General features: G+C 39.9%; 1 protein-coding gene across 6 annotated transcripts in view; it reads left to right on the forward strand.

Annotated features, from left to right (window-relative positions):
- grid2 (glutamate receptor, ionotropic, delta 2) overlaps positions 1-23,309 on the forward strand; it is a 257,463-nt gene that overhangs the window by 195,180 nt on the left and 38,974 nt on the right. For all 6 annotated transcript variants that reach the window (XM_061278264.1, XM_061278269.1, XM_061278266.1 and 3 more), the window contains 4 exons: positions 3,579-3,776; positions 4,696-5,008; positions 19,024-19,162; positions 21,661-21,856. In XM_061278264.1, coding sequence (XP_061134248.1) covers positions 3,579-3,776; positions 4,696-5,008; positions 19,024-19,162; positions 21,661-21,856 — 846 coding nt within the window. The remainder of the gene's footprint in view (positions 1-3,578; positions 3,777-4,695; positions 5,009-19,023; positions 19,163-21,660; positions 21,857-23,309) is intronic.

Here is a 23,309-nt window from a genome sequence, read left to right on the forward strand (position 1 = left end):
GTATGAGATCATACGTATTAGAGCAAATAACTATCAATCCCATTGATTAGCAGAGCACCATATTGATTATTAAATGGTGGATACCCGAGGGACGTTGTCATAGCCGCAATTGTGTGTTTATGGTGCTCATTAGTGGAAGCCGCCCCCTCACAAATGAGTCTAAAATTGATATTTTGCCGCCGCGATAGTATCAGAGGCTTTTAAGTGCATCGGTCCACATTAAAATGTTTCTTCTTGACAAGAGCCTGATCGGTACAGAGAGCCCATGAATTCCCTCGGTGACTCACCTCGCTCGCTATTTTTTGGCTTTTACGGCTGCACCGAAGTGACAGCCTTGGCCAAAGAGATTATATTTCCATGTTGTCTGCCTTTCCTTGAGAACTTGATATCTTTTATACTTTTCAAAGCCGCCCATAGAGAACATCCCGGTGTCAAATAATGACACCACACCGTTCTGAGAAAACGTTACCCAAAAGTATGAGTCGCTCTGTGATCGATCTTTTTTTGGACCGTGGTTAATAACTATTTTTAAGCGTATTCTAGCCCTCCATTTTTTTTAAATTGTCCCCATAAGATCATTTGTCTGATCTGAAGAACCTATCCAAGCTTAGTTTGTTCCATATATGGACCATTTAGAATCTTCAATGAACCACACAAGTAGAAGGAGAACATGCAAACGTCACACAGGATTGACTTCTCCTTTGATAACCGTTGTGTCACCTACTAGTGCGGATATTTGTTTACCCACATGTGGTGTTAGGTCACAATTCTTTTATTTAGGCTAGCATGTTAGTATTCAAGAAGAATTACAAGTCCTATTTGAGGGGCTTCAACGACATTTTCTCTCAGTCACTAACTGCGGCTATTAGTAGGGGGCTCACGTTGTAGTTTAATTGATTACTCGCGTTTGAGCTATTTCAATGCTCTGACTATAGCTGAGGTTTACTGTGTGGTGTTCCTTGTTGTCTGCCCAGCTGCCATTTTGAAACGGACTCCGGCATATGGCCTTTTGCGATTTCTCATGTTCAAAACGTAAGAGATGCGACTGCCGTGAGAATAAATGTGTGCTAAAAGAAGACAGGAAGTGGAAAAGAAGTGTTGGGTGGGGTTGCTTCCCTGCCGGCTTGCCGCATGCAGACGGATACGCTAACATTTTTCACGCTCGACAAATAAGGAGAATTGTCGCCTTGATGGATGTGATGCTTGGCTAGACGGGCGGAGAGGAAACGCGGTATCTCTGGCATATGTTTAGGGAAAGACGGCGATGTGGCAGCGTGGAAAAGCACCAACTGGTATCTTGCAGTTGGTGAGTGGCAGGGGGGAAAAGCATGAGAGCGCCGAATAACAGACAGGGCATTGAAGCCTCAAAAAAGGAACCGACTCGCAGTGAAATTTTTAGGCTTAGAGATGTTTAGCGTGGAAAGCATCGACTTAGTATCGATTGAGGCCGGCAGCTGAAAGTCAGGTCAACCAAACCCAACTTTTTTAAAGATGATTAAATGAGCCTTGGCCGCTGAAAACTTTTCGCAAGTCTTAAAATCTGACATTATTGATTAAACCCAGTAGCTGGCCTTTTTTTCCACTTGACATTTTGTTTGAAGAGATTGAGGTCCCCTTTTTTTTTTTTTCTTGTTACAACAAACTGTATTCAGCCGCAAACTTCTCACCTCAAATGCACTTTTCACAGGATAATGAGCTCAACTAAAAGTCTGCTCTGACATTTACACTTGGGGGGAGTCATCAAGTGCTCTCGTGTTTTGCTCGGTTTGTTACAAGTTGCACAAGTCAAGCTGTACATGTAAGCTGAACATGTCGGTGAGTATTTTAAAAAAGTGGTTCAGGGTACAGCGGGCTCGTGATAAGCACGCTTGCATCACAGTTCTGAGGCTCTGAGTGTGAAACTTGGCTCCAGCCACCGTGTATAAAGTTTCATGCCCTGCCCCATTTACTCCGACTTCCTCCCACGTTCCAAAAACATGAGTTTTAAATTTACATGAATTTTCATTTTAAAGATTCAAATTGCCCTTAGGTGGAGATTTAAGTGTGAATGGTTGTCTGTGTGATTGCTTGCGATTGGTCGGTAACCAATCCAGCTCACACTCAACTGGATTAAGATCCAGACCAGCCACAACCTTTTTAACACTCTGCAAAAGCAGCAAGTGGTGCGATAGCATTCCTTTTGAGCCAATTAGAAACCTGGAGTTGTTTCTACACTATAAAAGGCAAAGTACAAAAGAAAAGTAAAAAATCCACAGTGAATAAAAAGGGAATCAGTATAGTGTTCCTTGTACATATCACTGAAAGTCAGATAAAACAACATAGATCGGGCCGTAAACAAAACTATAAATGCAACGCAAAAACTAGTATCTTATGAGGGTTTATAGCTTTGTAGTATATTTTTTTACTCCTTTGGAAAGAACTGAACATAACCTTATTTTCGTATCGCCACAACTATATCATTTTTCACTTTATGACTATATTTCCACGTTTTCTTGTAGTTTTGTTTCATTTCTGTAACTTTATTTTAACCAATTTTTTGTAACCTTTTAACTTTCGCTATCACTTTATGGTTACTTTTTGGGGTATTTTACTTTTTTCTAATATGACTGCCAAAGTGGCCATTTTGAATTCTTCAGTGGGGTACAACTCAGAATTTGAAAGTATGCTTTTGTTTGATTTTGCTGCTTTACAGAAAATGCATGTGGATGAAATCCGAGGAAATTACCATACTGGTGCACGTGCGTGCATGTGTGTGTCTCTTTGTGTGTGTGTTTTAGTGGGGTTTCCTGCCTGGACTGATGGATGCGTTCAGCGCAAAAGGGTCCTGGCATGCGTGTCCACTCACTGCCTAATAGCTTATTGAACGGCCACAGCTAGCAAGGATTAGAAACCACCAAGTTAATCGCATCGTCTGTGTGTGTGTGTGTCGGGTGCTCAAATGTGCTTCCATAAATCTAGCAGACGTATTGGTCCAAAACATTTCACTCATCAATAGGGGGGTTTGCATGAGCAGGCTGTAGAGTTTTAAGTGAAAATTCCCCTATAAAATAAAGTGTTTCTTTTTTTATTCTGTTTTGATGCTTAAAAGAGGTCGCATGTTTTCATGCCCTGAACACTGCTTTTTTTAATTGCCTTGAATGTCAAATGTTTGCTAGATGTCTCTAACGTCATCAGGCAGCTGCCCTTTAGATGCCACACACACATATTGATGAGCAGTGGGGGCTGCGTCTGTCACAAGCACCTTTGAAAATACCGTACACACTGGGTTGGGTCCTTTGTTGGATGATTAAATATTTGGAACGTTTGCAAAGCTACAGTATTCAGGTTGGATAGACGTTCCTCTTTTAAACATCAATTCATGGAGTGACTATTGAATAAACGTAGGTGGCTTTTAGAACCTCTCGTCAGAATTGAAAAGGATTTTATTCTAAATATAATGCAGTAGGGATATCCAATACCATTTTTTTCCAGACCAAAACCAGCAATTGACAAGTTTATACTTTTCTTTAAAACAAAACAGCACAAATACTCAGTTCTGTTTGTCCAACTCGCTCCATCATTATTTATTGACTTTCCAGGAAGAGCCATTTGTGATGGTGTCGGAAAACGTTCTCGGCAAACCCAAGAAATACCAGGGTTTCTCCATCGATGTCCTTGAAGCTCTCTCCAACTATTTGGGTTTCAAGTACGAGATTTACATCGCACCAGACCACAAATACGGCAGCTTGCAGCCCGACGGCCAGTGGAATGGACTCATGGGGGAACTTGTTTTTAAGGTGAAACAAATATTATCTACCTGCACACACATGTGAGAAACTGTTAATAAATAAAGCAGCATTTCAAAGCCACATAATCGGATGAATAGAAATGAAAAGAACCGCAAAAGGATGCATTCCGCTCATGGAACACATTTCCAATATGTTGCAAAGATTCCACATTAATGATTTACACAACAGTTCACATGCAGCATTAGGTGCTGCTGATTTGGTTAGTAACAGTTCTAATGGCCCAACAGGTGTTTGTGTGGGCAAAATAGCATTTTTAATGGGAGATAATAACTTGGTCACTAGGAGGTGTCTATTTTAGGACTGATACTTGTTTTTCTATAAGAGTCATATCATGATTGTTGCTACACCTAATGAAATAATCAAAACACCATCATCGGGATGTCTATAGAATGTGGACCGTTAAAGGAGCTGTGAATATACGTATTTACCACCTGTATTTTTTTTAGCTATCAGCCACTAGAGGGTGCTCAATTTCATCTAGGAACGCATTAGGAAGGTACAACTTGATGTTGGAAGATCACAGTAAATACACGACAAAAGATGGAAGCAGATGTCAACAGCTGCTAGCATACTTCCAGGGACTGGAAACATTTTAATTAGGTCTATTTTTTTGTTAAAGCACATTTTAATTGCACTCACTAACTCATGGATGTTTCAAGTGCGAATTGTCCCGCTTACAGGCAAATTGATATTTTATTTTAGGCACCTGCACCAAAAAAAGGCCAACAAATTGAAGTGAGGCCAAAGCTGCTTTTTGGCAGAGTGCTACAATAGCAATTGGTTACACTCATTCTTGTGATTTTCTTTTTTTTTAAAGCGATCTTCAAAACGTGACAAATTCCTCAAACATATTACCGGTGTGTGTACCCCACTTTACATGACCCCTCATGTCCTTCTTGACCCCCAGCGAGCCGACGTCGGACTCTCCGCCCTGACTATCACGCCAGAGCGCGAGAGCGCTGTGGACTTCACCACGCGCTACATGGATTACTCGGTGGGCGTGCTGCTACTCAAAGCTGAGCGCACGGTGGACATGTTCGCCTGCCTGGCGCCCTTCGACTTGTCACTGTGGGCGTGCATCGCGGGCACTGTGCTGCTAATAGGCATTCTGGTCTACTTGCTCAACTGGCTCAACCCACCTCGACTGCCCATGGGGTCCGTGTCCTCCACAACGCTCTATAACTCCATGTGGTTCGTGTACGGCTCCTTTGTACAGCAAGGTACGTTCTCTTAAGCCAGTGCTTCTCAAATAGTGGGGCGCGCCCCCCTTGGGGGGCGCGGTGCTATTCCTGGGGGGGCGCGTGTGACCCTGGGGAACAGGCTTTTTTTTTGGCAGTACTAGAATAAAGTGTAATTGCGCGTTTACTACAGCAGGGGGCAGTGGCGCTCTCATTGTTACTTCTGTCACGTTTGCGACAGTGCAACATTTTACGACTTACAAGACAAGTTAGGATAGTCACGGTGGGGAGGGGGGGCGCGAATAGTTTTCTTCTTGCTAGGGGGGGGCGTAACAGAAAATAATTGAGAAGCACTGTCTTAAGCCGACATGTAAAGTACAGAAGGTTCCCCTTTCCATTGTCTAAAAATGGGAATCACTGTGTGAAGATATTTAATTAAAGTCTTTCTGAACTGAAGATAATATATCTTATAAAGTTAACACGCCACAAAAAAACCCTGACAAATTTGAGTTCATTTTTCAAATATAAAATTTATGCTGAGTAAAATGAGGCTTCAACATTCTGGAAAATTAAAACCGGGGTGAGATTTGTGTCAAAATTGTTCCTAAAATCGCATTGGTGTTTTTCAGATCCACATTGATATCCAAGATTTTCACATGTATTTTCTGATGGTTTTTGCATTTTTAACACACACACACGCACGCACACACACACACATACATACAGAGATTCAAGTTCTAAAAGGCCATCCTTCCTCCATCTGCGAGAATTGCAGTCTTTATATGATCCTTTATAATGCGTTTATTAAACACAATTAAAAACACAAAATATGTCAGTGCAAAGAGAGAGGTTGGTTTTATTTAGTAAAATTAAAAAACTAAACATTAATTATATTATACATACAATACATGCAGGTGGTAGTGAAACAAGAAATACTCACACTACTAGTTCTTATGTTATTTTCATTGCGTGGATCCAAACAATAGATTTCAACTCACCATCTGCACTCAATAATAGGAAAACACAAGTTAAGGGATATTTGTCCCAACAGGATTGGCTTGCAGGATAACGACCACCTCCGAGTTCTCTATTCTAAGATTCCCCACGATCCACCAGTAGGTGCTCAGGTGCAGTTATCAGGGGGAAGGATTTCATATGAAGAGTCGTAACCTTGAGAAGAGCAGAGAGCGAGTGAAAATAGAATTTGCCATGATTGAGTTTGATTCCCACGGTGGATTGCATGGGGCCATACAAAAAGTCAAGACATATTGGAACTTTTAAGTATTCAATCCACAAATTACTTACCAGCAAAACAAAGCGCCGTGAGAAATATGTAGCAAAAGCTCTCGTCGTATTCCATTGTTTTTTTCAGCACGCCTCGTAGCGATCTGTGGATTTGTTGTCATATTTTTTCCCCCCAAGTTTTCTTTTTTTCCTACAAAAAACCTGCTGAATGAGGCCTTGATGAGCATGCAGCCCTTCGCTCAATAATCCTCCATCTTACTGTAGCAGCTAATGGTGCTAATGATGATCCACACTAATTGCTGTTTGATTTTTGGCAATCATTTCTCTTTTTAGGGGTAATTAACATTTTAGTCATGGTGTCATTAGTGAGGAAAACAAGTGAGGAAGGATCTCATTTTGAGCAGCTTGTTGTTGAGCTGTTGTGCATGAAAACGCTGTTGTGTGTGTGTGTGTGTTTGTGTGTAGGCGTGCATGCGTGTGTTTGCGTGTGTTTGTGTGCATTTGTGCGTGAGAGGGAGGAGTGGTCACAGGTGATTCGTCACTGATTTGGTGGGCCAGAAATATCTCGCTTACAATTTCGCCAAGCGTGAACACTCATCTTGCTGCAGGGTCAAGTTGTGCTCGCTGTAAATAGTCACCTGGAAAGCAAAGACAACAAAATACAGTGTACTTTGTAAATCACACAATAGGTATACTTCAGACTTATTATTGTCCATATTTAGAATACGATCTTTAAAAAAAAAAGCGGCATGTCTCAAATCTATGATAAAACGATGTGTTACTTATCATCTTTTTTTTATTAAGTTGTACAAGTTATGCTACAGGTCACATTAATATCGGAAAACATTGAAATCATTGCTCTTAGTCTCTCTCTTTTTTTTTTTTTCCCATAGCCTGGCTACAGGTCACATTAATATCGGAAAACATTTTGAATAATTGCTCTTAGTCTCATTTTTTTCCCCATAGCCTGGCATTTGAAGAGGAGTTAGTAGATAGCAATTTGATATCCAAAGGCTGTTACCAAAGGTGAGAAGACAATGCCTTATCTTTATTCCACCTATATTTGTTCAGGTTCTGCATTTTAATCCGTTTTTGGACAATGCTGAACTCTCGTTGTACTGAAGGGTACTTTTTCCTTAAACATCATTCGCTTGTACCATTTCATCCAGTTCTGAAATTGGCTGGCAAAAAAGATTTAAATACCGTAAATTCCGGACTATAAACCGCGACTTTTTTCCAAAATTGGGAACCCTACGGCTTATAGTCAGGTGCGGCTTATATAAGGATTTTTTTCGTGATTTTTGTGATGACTTGATCACTTTTATACACTGCGGTATCTTGAAGAAAAAAACGACAACAAAAATACTATTTTGAAACACTACTATGGCTGCTGCTTATTCTGGCTGTGTTGCTTGTGACTATTATGAGCTTTAGTAGGAATGCACGCTAGATGACCTGCGTCAAAGGGCTCTAAACCCTTCGTCACAGGCAATGTTTAGAAAGACATGTTAAAGTATGTTATTAAAACTTTAAAAAGGCTTTCTGTGAACGGTCTTTCTTTGTAAAAAAAACACGTGTGCACGTGCGGCTTATAGTCCGGTGCGGCTTATATAAGAAAAAACCTAAAATATCCCCCAATTTTATATGGTGCGGCTTATAGTCCGGTGCGGCTTATAGTCCGGAATTTACGGTACTCTTTTTAGGGGATTTAGTGTTTACTGCGGAATTGAACACTGGGTCCGTTGGACGCAGACCACATTCTCAATCGCCCAACGGACCAATCAACAAGTCACTGGAAACGCAAACAAGTTATTTACACAACAGCTTCCTAACAACCCCTTTCTAATAACATTTGTACATCATCCTGGAATCTAAGCCTTTGGGAACATGGATGATCAGAGTGAAGTCAAACACCCCAATGTTTTGCTTTAGGCTTGTTTACGCTGACTGAGCGTGAGAACAAGGTGCATACAAAGAGATGACATACTTTTTTCTTTTCATATCTTCGGTCTCCTGTTGTTTTTGTTCCTTTGGTTCCTTGAAATTTCCCTCTCGCATATTTCTTTTATCTGTCATCGTGTCGTTTTCTCCATTCACTTTATTATCCGGATGTGTCATATTTTATTTGGATTCCTTAGTCCTCTTTGTTAAGGATTCAAATTTTCTCTAACTCCCACGTTGGAGAATGCATGGGTGGAACACCATGGCATTTCTAAACCTAAAAATGCATGAATTGTATGTTTTATGTATGATGATGGCAGCACGGTGACACATGGCTCGCACGTCTGCCTCCCACATTCCAAAAACATGCACGTTATGTTTATCGAAGACTGTAAATTGTCCATGGGTGTTGGGGTGAAGGCCAGGACCACCAGGTCCCACGATAGGAAGCAAACAGATAACATTAGCAGAGTATTGACTGGCCACTGTGCACAAGCTGGCCAGAACAAGACCCTGCAGGGAAGGGGAAATGTCCTCATTTGCTGTCTTCCACACCAGCGTTTGGATTTTGAAATGAGCCACCAGAGGCAGTGACTAGAGCGAGAGCTTGGGAGGGGGGCGATCAGAGGGAGGGGGTGGCACGCAAGGAGTCATTTAGTTACCAGCATGCTTACAATTCTTCACTTGATTGTTACAGTTATTATCTTGGAGTATTTTTCATAACAATATTTACTGTAGTTATGACTTTACTACTGTATTTCTGGTGCCTTCCAAGTAAAAAAGTCAACTTTAGGGGTTCCACTGCATAGACTCGTCGTGATGTAATCAAGACTATACTGTTTTGATCACACATTTGAATAACTCAAGTTTGTGACATGGAGTAAAGATAAGGCTCTGGAATGATACACCCAAAATAAAGCAGGAAGTGCTTTTTTAAATCCATAATATCTGTAGGTCCCACTGTCAGTAATAGGTCAGTAAAAAGTGGCGTTATTCAAACATCTGAGTCATGATTGACTCAACATTATCATGGAAACATAATAGACTTCATAAAAAGACCAAAGAAAAAAATCCCATTGCCTTAAATCATTTGGGGCCAAGCAGCAGGTACTCCTTCTGTTTTTTTTTTCTCTTTACTTCTGTCATCCTCAGTGAGCTGCAGCATTGTAATGCCTCATGGTTCAGCTGCTTCACAGTCACTGCAAAATCTGGACTGAGACACTGGATTAATTTTTCTTGGTAAACTTGTGGGCCAACCTCTGAACGTAACGTTTGAAGCCACCTATCACAATGCCACCATGCAGTCGGCTAGAATATCATTTCCAAACCTCAACCATGTCTTATCATTTCCAAACCTCAACCATGTCTTATCCGGGCACCAGAACTGTGTGCCACACTTTAAAAACAGGTCCGTCATCCATCAGTCAATAAATTAAACAATAAGCTTTCGAAAAATGTTGTCATGTTGCAAATTGCTTTACTTTTGGTATTACTCCAAGAACTGGACTTTTTTTTATTTTTTATAAGAAGCACTTATTGTATAGCGGGAGGCTCTGTTACGTAAACTGCATTAATCCCAGACAGAAAGAAAAAAAGAAACAAGGTGAGAAGGAATGGAAAAGCAGACATGGTCTTTTGCATGTTCTTTTCATCTTCTGTCATGTTTGGATACCTCCCTGTCTCCCAGTGTGCGCTATCGCTCACTTCCGCCTTGCCGTTGTCCCGACTCAAACTGTTCATCTTGAGCTAAAGTGGAAGCGTCACAAACAAAACTCGTGTGTCGCGTCGAATAAGCCTCGCATAAATATTTCCCAGGCGCTCTCTTTTGTTTCACTTAGTCGTGACACACCCGCAAGTTAGTATCCTGACCTGTGGGAGGTAAGACCATGTACATGTGAAATTCCACTCCAATCCTCTAGGTAGCGGCAATCTGCATTTGAGCTGTTCAACAATCGCCATACAAAATAACAAACAGGACAAATTTACGTGAAAAATTCATGTACTAGGTAAATCATTTTAGCAGAAGTTAAATGATAGGTTGATAAATTCTCATATGGCCTTATTAATTGCGCTTTTGAAGGAGGAGTTATGCTATTTCAGTTTCCTCCCTAACGGCAGCGTAACGGTCCTCCATCTCAACCTCTCCGTGTGCGAAAAGCATTCACATCCCTTCCATCATTACCTCCACCGCCGCTGTGCTGCATTGCACTGCTGAGAGGCCAGCATTATCATCACTGCCTCTATCTCTCTTCATTTCTTCTTCCACTGTCCCAAACTTTTTCAAAGCCATTATCCCAACTGAGGATTGGTGTTTTGCAGAAGTGGAAGTAAAGCCATTGGCGCCACCCCCTCCCACTATGCCTCCCCCTTATTTTTCTGTATCTCTATCCATCCAGCCAAGAAGAGGAAGTCTCGCAGCAGCTCTATTACACTCAAGTCTCTTCTGTTCTTTTCTCGACGCTTGGCTTTCTCATTTTCCTTTCTGCGGGTTCTCACGGATCATCACTTCCTCCATTCACTCCTGTCATAAGTCGAATTACATTTGCATGTCTTTGTCAGTGTGTGTGAATGCGAACTCGGTATGGACATTCAATACATACTGTAAGAATGTCGAAATTTAGCGACACTCGACTTGGTTCTCTTGAAACTTGCCGATGGTGAGTCATACTCAGACGCGGTCATTAGTATCCGGTAATGATCATTACTGTCTTGTAATGGAGCAGTTGGACCTTGACTCATGAGATATTTTGTAACTGGTAAAGGTATTTGGTATGTCGTGTCTGGTAATGTATTTACTGCCATTTTGTATTGTTATTTGGCATCTGGTAACGTCATTTTGATTTCTGGCAAGGGCGTTTGGTAATGTTGTTTATCTGATAATGATGCTCGGTGAGTGTATTAGGCAATTGTTGCTGTGTAGCAGGGAGGGTGCAGACAGAAGCCTGTTGCTGCTCAAAACAAAACGATGGCTTAACAATAATGAACATAATCACAAGCGGTTAGCAAACAATGAATAACATGCTGCAAAGGGCCGTTCAGTTGAGTTGGTGCTGTATTAATTTCTGCACATTGGCCATTAACCAGCGTGCTTGCGTTGCAAGCGTCAGGGCGTAATGGATGTGTTGATCATCACTTGCTGTTAATATGCTTGCTGTCTCCATCTTGAATGCTCGCTCGTGCTGTTTAAGATGCAAGGGCCTGCTGGTAGATTTGACGATATCACCACACATGAAGCAGAGAAGACATTTGAGATGAGTACACATTGTTTACTCTCAATTTTGGCAACTGGATGGCTCAAACCTGAATTCAGAGGACTTTTACATGAAAGTCAGCTATGCGAACAATTTGAACCTGTTTTGTGGTAAAAGTATTTGGTATCTTATACTGATATGTAGTTATGACATATCGTCAAAGTATCTGCTAGTAATTATGACATTTGGTATTTACTCATGGTATTCCCTGGTTTGTAATTTCTCCTGGTGCCTTCGTTTCACCTTGATCACAAACTTTGATTGCTGCACAACGTTATCCTCGCCACATGACTTCACCGCCTAGTTTCAGTTAAAAGCAGAAGCTTATGTGAGTTATGAGTACAAGTTCACGACGCCATCGATTATGGAAAGTCGTTTAAAAAGGTAGAGAAAGCAATTACGGCGCCTGTTAGCTGGAAAGCGAGCCAGGTTTCCCTTTTCATAAGTCTGAGTCTGTAATTGCATTGTGTCACATTTAGTTAGACACTGAAAAAAAAAAAAAACCTTTTGTCTCTAGAGAGTAAGAAAAAGGGGAAAAAACAAGAAGGAATGTGGAATTTAAACAAGAACTTAAATGTATGCTAAAAAACAGGATTGTGCTATTTCCTTTTGATTACAGCTCAATATTTTTTCCCCAACTTCTTGGCATATATTCAATTAAAACTCATGTCTCCATCATCAAAAAAAAATATCCTGTGGTACAACTCACCCGCTGCTGAAATAGTTGGGCATAGCTGAGAATACCAATGTCATGTTTCTTAAAAGATACCTAAAATATTTTTTTCATGATTTAGAACTTGTCTACTTTCGTGTTTACCGTATATCCATGAAAACAGAGGCACAATCCGGAAATGCATTACAAGTCTCTGTTGATTGCGCCACAGCTCCAGCGAACCATTGTGGACAATTCCGGAACTACAAAACATTCTTACGCCAGAGACCCAACATTGGGATACAAGTTATTAAAAGTCAGCTCTCCCTAAAATGTCTTACTTCGAAGGAAATCAAAGTGAAAATACCCATCTAACCCCCAATACCCAATTTCCATTATTTTCCAAAGTTTTTCCAAATAAAACTTCTAAATTTGCCCAAACAACGAAAAACATCAATGATTATATTGTGAAAAATAAATTGGCGGATGCACAAAGTCAATCAGTAAGCAATTAAGCGTTGTTTGTTCAGGCTGCACTCGGCTCAGAAGGCTGACCTTGGAGACACAATACGTCGTGAAAAAACGTCTGCTTATTGGAAGCAAGGGGATTAAAATATATGCAGTGATTGCGGCGGCTACAGCGGCTCCCAGGTGACAGATGCTGGGTCGAACGCCATCCGCCAATTAAGAACGGCTTCAGAGCTGTTGTGACAACCTTACATTTTCATGCGTTTGGCAAATTAACATTTTGAACTTCAGGCTGCTATTACCTTAGAAATTGAAGGGGTGGAAAATACTGACACCTAGATGAACGGAGAAGAGTCATGCTGATTCAGAATTCGAGCTTGGTAGTCACCACTGTGCCATACATTGCTTCAGAACGCCATTTTGTTTCCACTGGGCAGTTTTACCATTGGCTCTCGTACGGCTTCCCAGTTGGAAAAGTTTGCCATGTTTATTCTCAAGATGGGCTCTTTGGGATCCAACGGCATGGCCGGGAGAAAGCGTATAATTGAAAACAAGCGCCGTGGTGTTTGAACTCGGCCACAAAGTCTAATAGACTATTTTCTTCCTCGTCGGCGAGGCCCAGCTTTTGCCCTCTAGGAAACAAAATGCTTGGCTACACACAAAAATGTCCCATTCACCATGAAGGGACACACACACAAAAATACGCACACACATATAACCTTGAGTGTGTGTGTTGGCTCTTGTTCCTCTTATATTATACACAGATTGTATTGATCTATATGCTGTAGAGGAGCCTGTAAATAAAGGGAAGAATTTCTGCTGACTTTGTCACATTTGTGTTGCGTTCAAGTGTGAAGAGTCAGGCTGAAGTGCTGAGAAAGCTGGCAAGAAGAAAATATAATGCTTCCAATGTCACCATGGGTCTTTTTGTCCAACGAGCTGAATTGAATAGAATCCAACAGAATTTTTAGAAAAAAAAGTAGGCCTTCTGTGAGTCTTTAAAACAATATGAATAAATATCCACAGTAGCTACTTTATGAAATAATACTAAATATGTAAATGAAACCTACTGCCATAGATGAAGATTTATAATATAAAATACTATTTTGGTGGAAAAAATAATTGTTATTATTTATGTTTAATTAGTTTTAATTATATACTTTTGGTTATTTTTAACATATACTTCACAATAAGAATAAAATGGGCCATAATAAAAGAATACTTTATTTTTTTATACGGCAGTACTGTATTATATTTTTATACATCATTGACTGGATGGAATCCTCATAAAGCATCATCCCTGCCTCATAAATGTCTCATCGCAGTATCCAAACACCACGTGAGTGGATAGTGGTAGAGTTTAATGTATGGCTACACACATGTGCACAACACACGTACACGTACACACGGGAGTGTATCTCAGGGAATAGATTATTTTCAATCATTTCATTTTCTCCCGCTTTCTTATGAAACCGAGCCAACTCCGATTAGAGACTGCAGGGCCCCCATTTCAACACCCAGGGGTCAATGTGTGCAATTTTAATCCCCCCTCCTCTGACTCGGCAAAGATGAAGTCAGGAGATTATGCATCTTGCACTCAGCTCATGAATTGAGCAAAGGGAATTTAACTAAACCTCAAAATAACATATTACAATAGAAATAGTCTTTAAAAGAACACTTTTATTCGAATACCTGATTCTTTTTTTACTGTACATATTGCTGCCATTGGACCTTCTATGTCACAATCTGGTAAATTTCTTTTTTTTCTCTCTCTCTCTCCAGTATACTGTATTGGTCAGTCCTCATGGTTTTTAAAAAAAAAAAAAAGTTTTCTTTGTTACAAAATATTCACCAAATTAACGTTTTGAAAATGGCTTTCTCTCTTTAAATAAACTTCTGAGTTGGGACACTCCTAAGTCAAGTGGCCCACACTGGCCTGATTTGTTCGTGTTTGTGCATGACTGAGCAAAGACATTCTCAGTGCATTCAAGTTTGTGCATTACCTCTCCAAAAATGTTGGCGGAGAGAGCAGGTGCCCGACTGAAATATTGGCCCCATTTTTTTTAAGGATAACATCTGCGTCCTTGGCTAATATAATTTGGTTTGTATCAGTACAATATTCAATGATTTAGTTTTCCTCACCACATGATCAAATGTATTCTGCTTTTTTCTTCATTCCCACTGAAATGGATGCTCTGTTCTCTGCTCAGTTTTAAACGTTTTCTCCATTATCTAAAATGATTGAACAGCTCCCGTGCTGGGCCCTACTCTGTGGGACTACTTCAATTGTGTACATGTGAAATGTCCATTTGGTGGCAATAGTACACGATATTTTAGTCATAAATTCCAAGGGTTTTAATCTTGCAACAACAGGAATATTTTATAGAGGAAGTGCATCAAGTGCAGTATATAAATTCCTCTGATTAGAATGGAAGCAGCTGTCTAGTTTGTACTAAGCAGCTTTTCACAAACATTATTGTAATTCAAAGTTTAATTCAAAAATTTAAATATTTCTGCAATGCCAACTTTAAATGTTTATAAATTGTACAAAAATATATGTTTTTAATGACTTTTTTTTATAATTATAAGTTATATAAGTATAAAGTTATTTGTTACATTCAATTTGAATAACCTTTTAATTGTCACGACCTTAAATAATAAATTCAATGAAAAAGATCATTATTACTACTACTATTTCTTCTACTTACTGAATAATGATTTTTAGTAACCCAGCATCGCTGATGACATTTGGAATTGCAACGCTTTACTGGACTTAGTAACTGTAACTATATTACAAAAATATGAGTAATGCATTATAGTTACACTGTTAATACCGTGTGAAGCACATTTTTATTCTTATCAGGGATTAAAAAAATCCTTAAAATTGAGGTGGGCAGCAGAAAAAGTGTTGGTGGTGCAAGCTTTCATTGGGAGAAATGTGGATGTTGCAACACTTCGACCCTCACTTGGCATTTAAATGGGCTTGAGTCAACGTTAGGTTACCATTTGAATATATGCTTAATAAATTTTTACCAGTCGCATTAAATCAGAGCATATGCTGGGTGGAGAGATAAACTGGGTGTTTCTGCAACCCCAAAAAGCTTCCAAGGCTTACGGGTGGAGGCATAAAAAGGTTCTCAAGCACAATAAAAAGATTGAGGAGGGCTGATTTCCACATTTTCTCCCATTGTCACACTTTTCCCCAGCTTAACCCAGCCTTACGTCATCCTCAAGTTCTGTCAAGTAAATGGTTAGCGGGGTATGGGGGGGGGGGGAGTAGTCAAAGATTCCTGCAAGTCATCAAACGGGACAAGTAATCTAAAGCAGTGGAGAGACGCATGCAAAAAAAAAAAATCCTGAATGTGCCCGAGTACTTCAAAGCAGTTCTCATCTAGAGCTCCCTTTTTTACCGGCACCATGTCAACAAGGAGGAGCGTTGGGTAGTCGGGTTTGAGGCAGATGAATTGGCTTTTGTGGAATAATATTTGCAGCAGGGAGACACAACACCTCTCGACTAATTTGTCATCCCTGTCTCTTGTGTTTATTTCAGTCCAAACAAATGATTAACAGAGCGCAGACGTGTTTGTTTATGGTTTGCTCGGTTTCTCGTGAGCTGGAGGCTACCGAATTTGTGTAGAGAAATCAATAGTCTGTGTCACTTTTTGCTCATCATTACCGTCGAGCCACTTTGATATCCATACTGGGAGAACAATCTGAGTTCCAATTACTCTGGAAAACTTGCTTCTCACCAACTGGGTTATGTCATCAAGACAGTGCATGGGATTATAATCAAGCCGTTTATGCGCTCAGTATTTGCTGCAAAGTGTTAAATGCTCTTGCGACATTGGCAAGTACTGAGACATTTTGATGTTGGCGTTTATCATTAATACAGTCGTATCAGTGTCAATTGTATAAGTGTCAATTTTATTTTAATGCTATTTTTTTTGTGAACAATTGAGCTATGAATCAAACATTCCGGGCTCAAACTTGCTATTATAAACCCTTTATTAATTCAAAAGGCAATCTCAAGTTAAATTCTGACATTCTTTGATTTAAAAAAAAGAAGTGCTGTTAATGGTGTAACCAATAAGGGCAGCGTTAACTTTGACAAAGGAGACATTGCCATTACATTGACAACTAAATTATATGTGAAACATAAAATCAATTAAAACTAATCGGGTATGACGACGTTGGCATTGCACTGATTTTCGCCATCTTTATATATATATCAAAGGCCAAAGAAAAAGTAAATTACTCAAAGAAAAAAAAAACACTTTGATGCCAATCAATGTCATGCATAGAGGCGGTTCAAATGCGGACATTCCCGTGCAATTTTAGACATATATGCTTTGTAAAATGGGCCGAACTGTAAACTTGCGTCATTCTGTGGCCGGATTGCTGTGACTCCCAACAGGGAGCGGCATCAGCCGAACAACTTCCAACTCTTCGAAGAAGGCCTAATGAAGCACTCTCGTCATCTCTCAGCCAAGAATAACTGCAGAGAAATGGCGTAACTTTTTTGTGAGGCTAGATTGAAAAATGGAAAAGATTACAGCGCTTTTGATGGTGGAGGCTTGCCAGGACGTTTTGATGTGTCCTCCGTGTGGGTGATATTGCAAAGGGAACGCAGGGAGGCTGATAACATATTGCATAAATTATGCTCTTGTATGTTTTAATAATAGAATCCACACGCAGTACACAAAAAGTTTGAAAAAAAATTACAAATACTTGGCAGTAGATGACAGTGCTGTTGACTGAGCGGCCGTGCATGACTTATCTGTTGTCACTGACTCTACAAAAGAGAGATAAATAAAAAGGACAAATACATTGTATTTAAAATCAGGACTTGAATGTTAACTGATGGTATTGTGTGAGGTTGCACGGAAATACTACAAAATTCTTCATGATAGCATTCTATCATTTTTATGCTGTAATGTTTTTAGAGCTCAATCGATATAGAACCTTTCATTTTCAGATCATACTGAGTCATACGATTTCTTATTTACCAGAATCCATACAATCACATTTCCCGCAGTCGTCGAACATTTGAATTAAAATGCACCTTGACACATTTCTATGCAGCAAACAAGATGTGGCTTCTCCACAGCCACATCTCTGATAGATTAAAGCTACTTACATAGTCTATGTAAACCTTTGATACATTAGTTATTTTTGTATAGGTTGGAAGATTATTTTCTTAATATATAATTCCAAATAATAATAATATCAATAAAATAATACCACCACTAAAAGCATGTTTAGTCCATAACATACACACAGGATAGTTTTTATGAATTGGAGTTCAGAATTGGAGTTCACGTTCAAGCAAATGTCTAAAAATAGAAAAATAAAAAACTCAATTTGATACAACCCTGACCCTGCTAAGCAAAAAGAAAATAGACGTCAAGATACAGTAGATAGATAAAAGGCTCGCCCGTTCTACAGCGAGACATAAATCAAAGCGATTAACGAACAGCAACCGTTACTGTTTATTGATGTGGGCATGATATATATAAATTCTCCATGTGGAAAGCGGGCGAGATGCATCTTCCAATATGTACAGCAGTTGTAATATCTGATGCCATACGGTGGCAACATAAAAGCATGCAGATGGAGTTTGTGAAGTGGCTGTAAAGTACCGAATATTGCGGCGCCCTCAAGCTCGTACTAAAAATGTGATGTCAGCAACAAATGCACTGGCGGAGAGGGAAATACCGTGAAGAAGGGCGATAACAAATTGGAATTGAATCAATGTGAGAGAAGCGGAGATGCTCGGGCCTTAACGGGAAGACGGGGAATAAAGCAACAATACGGCAGAGGGGGGAAAGATAAAGAAGACATGGGATTATGTGGGTGGGTGTCTCATGTATTATTGAGAAGCTGCTTTTTGTGGGGGGGGGTTGGTTCTCAGGCTATTTCTTTGGGTGCCATTGCTACCAGTACAAATTAGCTCAATTTCTCAAGAACTAATGACATCTGAGCAGCGCAATGGAACTGTCTGTTCTCGTCAAACTTTGTTTTCACGGCAAATTTTGAAAAAGATCTGACTAAAACCGGGTGATTGGATATTCTGGGCTATGGTAGCCGTTAAATTACTTTAAAAAAGAGCGAGCAAACATGGTGGAGGCCAGACTAAAAGTAAACGTTTATGTGACGTCGGAGGCCGTAAAAAAAACATTCTGCGGGCCGCAATTGGCCCCTGTTCCACGGGTTTAAGACCACTCATATTGAGTCGTCCGTGAAGTAGCATGTTTTTGTCACGTGGGACTTGCCGTAAAGGAACATTTGAATTTCGCACATGGTAACACAAGCCCAGATTTGCACCCATAATGTCTACATTGTAAATTTTTCCAAAAGGAAATAGATCTCAAGTTTAGATTAAAACTTTATTTAAACTGCTTTCTGATTCACAGAATTTTACATGACTGTCTTTTTCTTTGCTTTGTCATTTGGATTTGTTTGCGCTACCCTTTCAACTCTCAATGTTTGTGTATTTCTAGGTGGAGAGGTCCCCTACACCACCCTGGCCACAAGGATGATGATGGGCTTTTGGTGGATGTTCGCTCTCATTGTCATTTCCTCATATACTGCCAATTTAGCGGCGTTCCTCACCATCACACGCATCGAGAACTCCATACAGTGAGTGTCGAACAACAGTGTGTGTTTATGAATCTTTTATGACATTTACATATGAGACGACATTTTATCCATCCCCCAATCCTTGTACTGTTTTTTAAGCCCACCTCCCCATCCACCCTGACACAGATTGTAATTTCCTGTTCTTTTTTCCAAGTTTGGATGTTATCGTGTATGTCAATCTGTTTGTAGTTGTGTGTGTGTGTTTGTTTGAGGGTTGAAAAATGTCTCAGATAAACAAACAAGAAAATGCCATTTTGGAGAAAATTGAGAAACATGTACCTTTGTTAGAGATTTGTACGCATATTCAAGCACACACACTATGGACATGCCAAAATGTCCTCCACATGAAGGTAACATGAATACAAAAAGAAACTCTCTCTCTTTCTCTCTCTCTCTCTCTCTCTCTCTCGCTCGCTCATGTGTTTTGCCCAAACTTGTTTCCTGGTGCCACTCGGAAGCATTCATCACTATCTCTCATTGGACTAATCAGCATTCCGAAACATCTCCTCCCCCCGCCGGTCCCGTTCTACCTTGGCACGTCGTCGGAATACATAACATTCATTATTTCGCTCTTGATTTGTGTCCGTCCGTCTATCCGGATGTTTGCTTTTTCCATGTATTTTCATTTCCTACGTTCACACTACTGCTCATTTTGTCTTGCCTCCCTGAAAATGTACTGTCATTAACAAGTGCCTCTCAGCTGGTTTCTGTTGGGCAAATTAAGGATTTCCATAAATTTTCATGCATTATCTATAATGTGTTTACTCTTCCGGGGTCATTAGAGGCGTAATTACTATCTTACATGGCCCTGCAGCCTGCAAAGGTGGGTGCCGGAATAAAGAAGAATTAAGTCATGCATCAAAGTGGTCCAAAGAAGTAAACTTGGTTCCAAAAATAACCTTTGCCGACGAGTTTCATGCTGCTTAACCCGACATGACGTTACAATGACGAACGATAAACAATAAGAAATGTTGTTTTGTGGACACCCTGAGATACCCTTTCCCCCATGCCCCCCCCCCCCCCAAGAAACAAATCCTAGCTCCGCCAGTGTTTGTAACACTTCATCACAACATTCTTATACGCTAATGTGTAAAAATGACCTCTTGAATAAACGCCCGAGGTGACTATTTAAGGAAAAATTATAGACAGGACTGGAAGAGGCAGTTGTGTTCCTCTTCATGTCTAAGGAAAAGGTAGCTGGACCAAGAAGATGTCATTTAACTATTAATGCTTTTTGTTTCATGGTGGAAATGAAATAAGAAGTGAGCATTCGGGAGCATCTCTGGTCAATTTCACGGTTGGATGTTTTCCCTCAATTTCACTGCAGATTTTTTAGGAAAACAGTAAGGGGCGGTGGCTAAAAGAAAACGAGAAAAGTGCCCGATGTTGAGCCATCGAGACAACAATGGGGATGAAAGAATTTTTAATTGAGGAAGAAAGTCACAAAGAAAACACGTAGATTTAGCAGGGTCAGGCTCAGATAAAATCTCTTTATTAAATAATCGCAAAAATAGATTACATTTAAGACTTGACACACTGAGAGCTGTTCACGTAATTGAATTTCTCATTTTTTTGTTGCAGAAATGTTTCATAGATATGATCAATAACACACTGTCTTTTATTAAGTTTTTAACAAGTGTCACACCATGTATGTCATTCAATATCTAATTTATATTTAGGAGCAGAATTTTGTTAATTTTCCTCTAATTACTTTTACAGTATAATATAGTGACTAGTAAGCATGCACAAGGAAGCAGTAGAGGGAAGAATCTCAAGCATAATATGTATTCCCAAAGGACTTAACACAATATATCAAGGATAACCATTAACCCTCCCAGTCGTGTTAACAGCAATGCACATTAAAACATTGATAGCCATTTGTTCAGGCAGGTCAGGGAGGAAGAGGGCCACGGGGAAACCACAAAAGTCAGGACCTTCTGGAAACACAACAGCATCTTTGTAAGCAAGCAGCCTTGTAATTGCACATACACCGCCACCATCAATCTTGCGCACTGCTAAATATGCCCACAGCGTGAAGTGCACCTCAACCGAAACATAATAATAATAATAATAATAATAATAATAATAATAATAATAATAATAATAATAATAATAATAATAATAATAATAATAATAATAAATAATAATACAACTTTTGTGGTGTATTTCACCTTGACTGATTAAACATTTTCATGTTGCAAGACATATTTTTGTCGATTTTGAAAATAGAAATTCAACAGGAGACACTCAATCACTAGATAGTGTAGATAAACTCTTAAACGTACAAGTTGTTGTGTGTTGTACTCACATTTCCTTTGTTTGTGCTGATTATTGTCATTTTTGTATACTTATTAGCTTAAGTATATGTACAACAAAAACATTGACATTGCCATTCCTAATTTTTTGGAGGTGAGCGTAACTAAATACTGCTCTTCATCATAATATTTCAAGAGTCTTTAGTTGTCTACTAAAATGCGTGTGACTTCTTCCCCTGCCAGGTCTCTCCAGGACTTGTCCAAGCAGACGGAGCTTCCCTACGGCACAGTGCTGGATTCCGCCGTGTACGAGCAGGTGCGCTCCAAGGCGATGAACCCCTTTGAGAGAGACCCCATGTACTCGCAAATGTGGCGGATGATCAACCGCACAGGAGGAGCCGACACCAACGTGGAGGAGTCCAAGGAGGGCATTCGAAAGGTGAGCACAGTTTTCAAGTTGAACTGCGATGACTGATGCTGTTGGTGACGTGAGTTATTTTGAAGCTTTGAGCTCGTGGAATTGCTGTCATGTCCATGTGAAGAATGTTTTTATTTTCATGGATTGGCATTAAGAGACAATTAGAAAAGGGGGTCTTAATTAGGATGGAGTGAGGATCTGCTTTCTTGTGGTTGTTGGATGAAGCTTTCATAACAAGCCGTGACAAACCTCTGAGGGGCGGCAAGAAAGCGCCTGTGCATCGTGGAGACTGCAATGTGTGTGCGTGTGTGTGTGGGTGCGTGTTTTCAATTCATTCAGCTTCCATTTTTTTCTCACTCTGCAGACAGCCCTTGAGGCTTTTCTCCCTTGCACTACTTTAAATTTGTTTAAAGAGGAAGCAAAAGTGAAGGTCTAATTATGATTTTTTTTTTTACCTGTTGTTTTTGATAAAATTAAAAACCCGGTGCGTCAACTTTGACTAATAACAGTAATAATGTTTTTCACTTCGCTTTTTCATTATTGCTTCAACTTAGCTCAAATGTTTAGTTGATAAGCTTTATTAACTGCCTTTTTAGGTCAATGAAGAGTGATAAAAAATGATATTGTATTAGCTTTTCCCAAAACTTGATTTTCAGTGTACTTTATTTTATTTTTCTTGCTGTGTTTTAGTATAGTAGCACTTGTTGCATTGGCATGTCCTTGACAGCCTGTGCATGCGTTTTAATGTTAATACAGATTTATTTGCGTTTACTTAACCATTTCCATGTATTTTTATACATCGTTCAATTGACGGAGGTCATGTCACGTCTCTCCCGAAGGTCCACCATCGCTTAACTGTAACGGTATAAATACCCACATCTGCAGGTGTCCTTCTGAATTGAGTTCACTTTAATTAAGCAGTCTTTTAAAAAGTCTGAGCGTTTTTTTTACCTTGGAGTTTGTCAAGGGTGAAAAAATGTCTTCATCAAGCAGGTTTCAAGATGTCCCCCAAAGAGTTACATAAGCTAATTAAAACACCTCATGTAAATTTGAAAATGTGAAGCCTTTTTCATGTCACTGACCGTTACCTTGAATAGCACATCAGCGGCTTGAGGCTATTTGGCCATGATGTCATTAACACTTCCTCATGGACATCTATCAGTGTGATATATTTAGACGTGTGGCGAGTCCCTGCCTGTTTATTATATCTGAGTCCTTTGAGACCTTCATTTCCTTCTCTCATTTTTCCTTTCAGGCCTTTTATGCCCCACTCGTCCACAATAAACCTTCCTCCATCACTGTTGTCTCCCGAACTCGATGGATTTTCTCTCCTTTCACTTTCCGTCCCCCATAGCGAAATATTATTAAATGTCAGAACGGGTCAGCATCTCAGCTGTCTCTCCGTGTCTCATACACAAAAACACACACACACATACGTATACACAGGCATCCCCATCCATGCCCAAATGTGTAA

Source organism: Syngnathus typhle, linkage group LG5 (genome assembly GCF_033458585.1).
Source record: "Syngnathus typhle isolate RoL2023-S1 ecotype Sweden linkage group LG5, RoL_Styp_1.0, whole genome shotgun sequence".
Classification (NCBI taxonomy): domain Eukaryota; kingdom Metazoa; phylum Chordata; class Actinopteri; order Syngnathiformes; family Syngnathidae; genus Syngnathus; species Syngnathus typhle.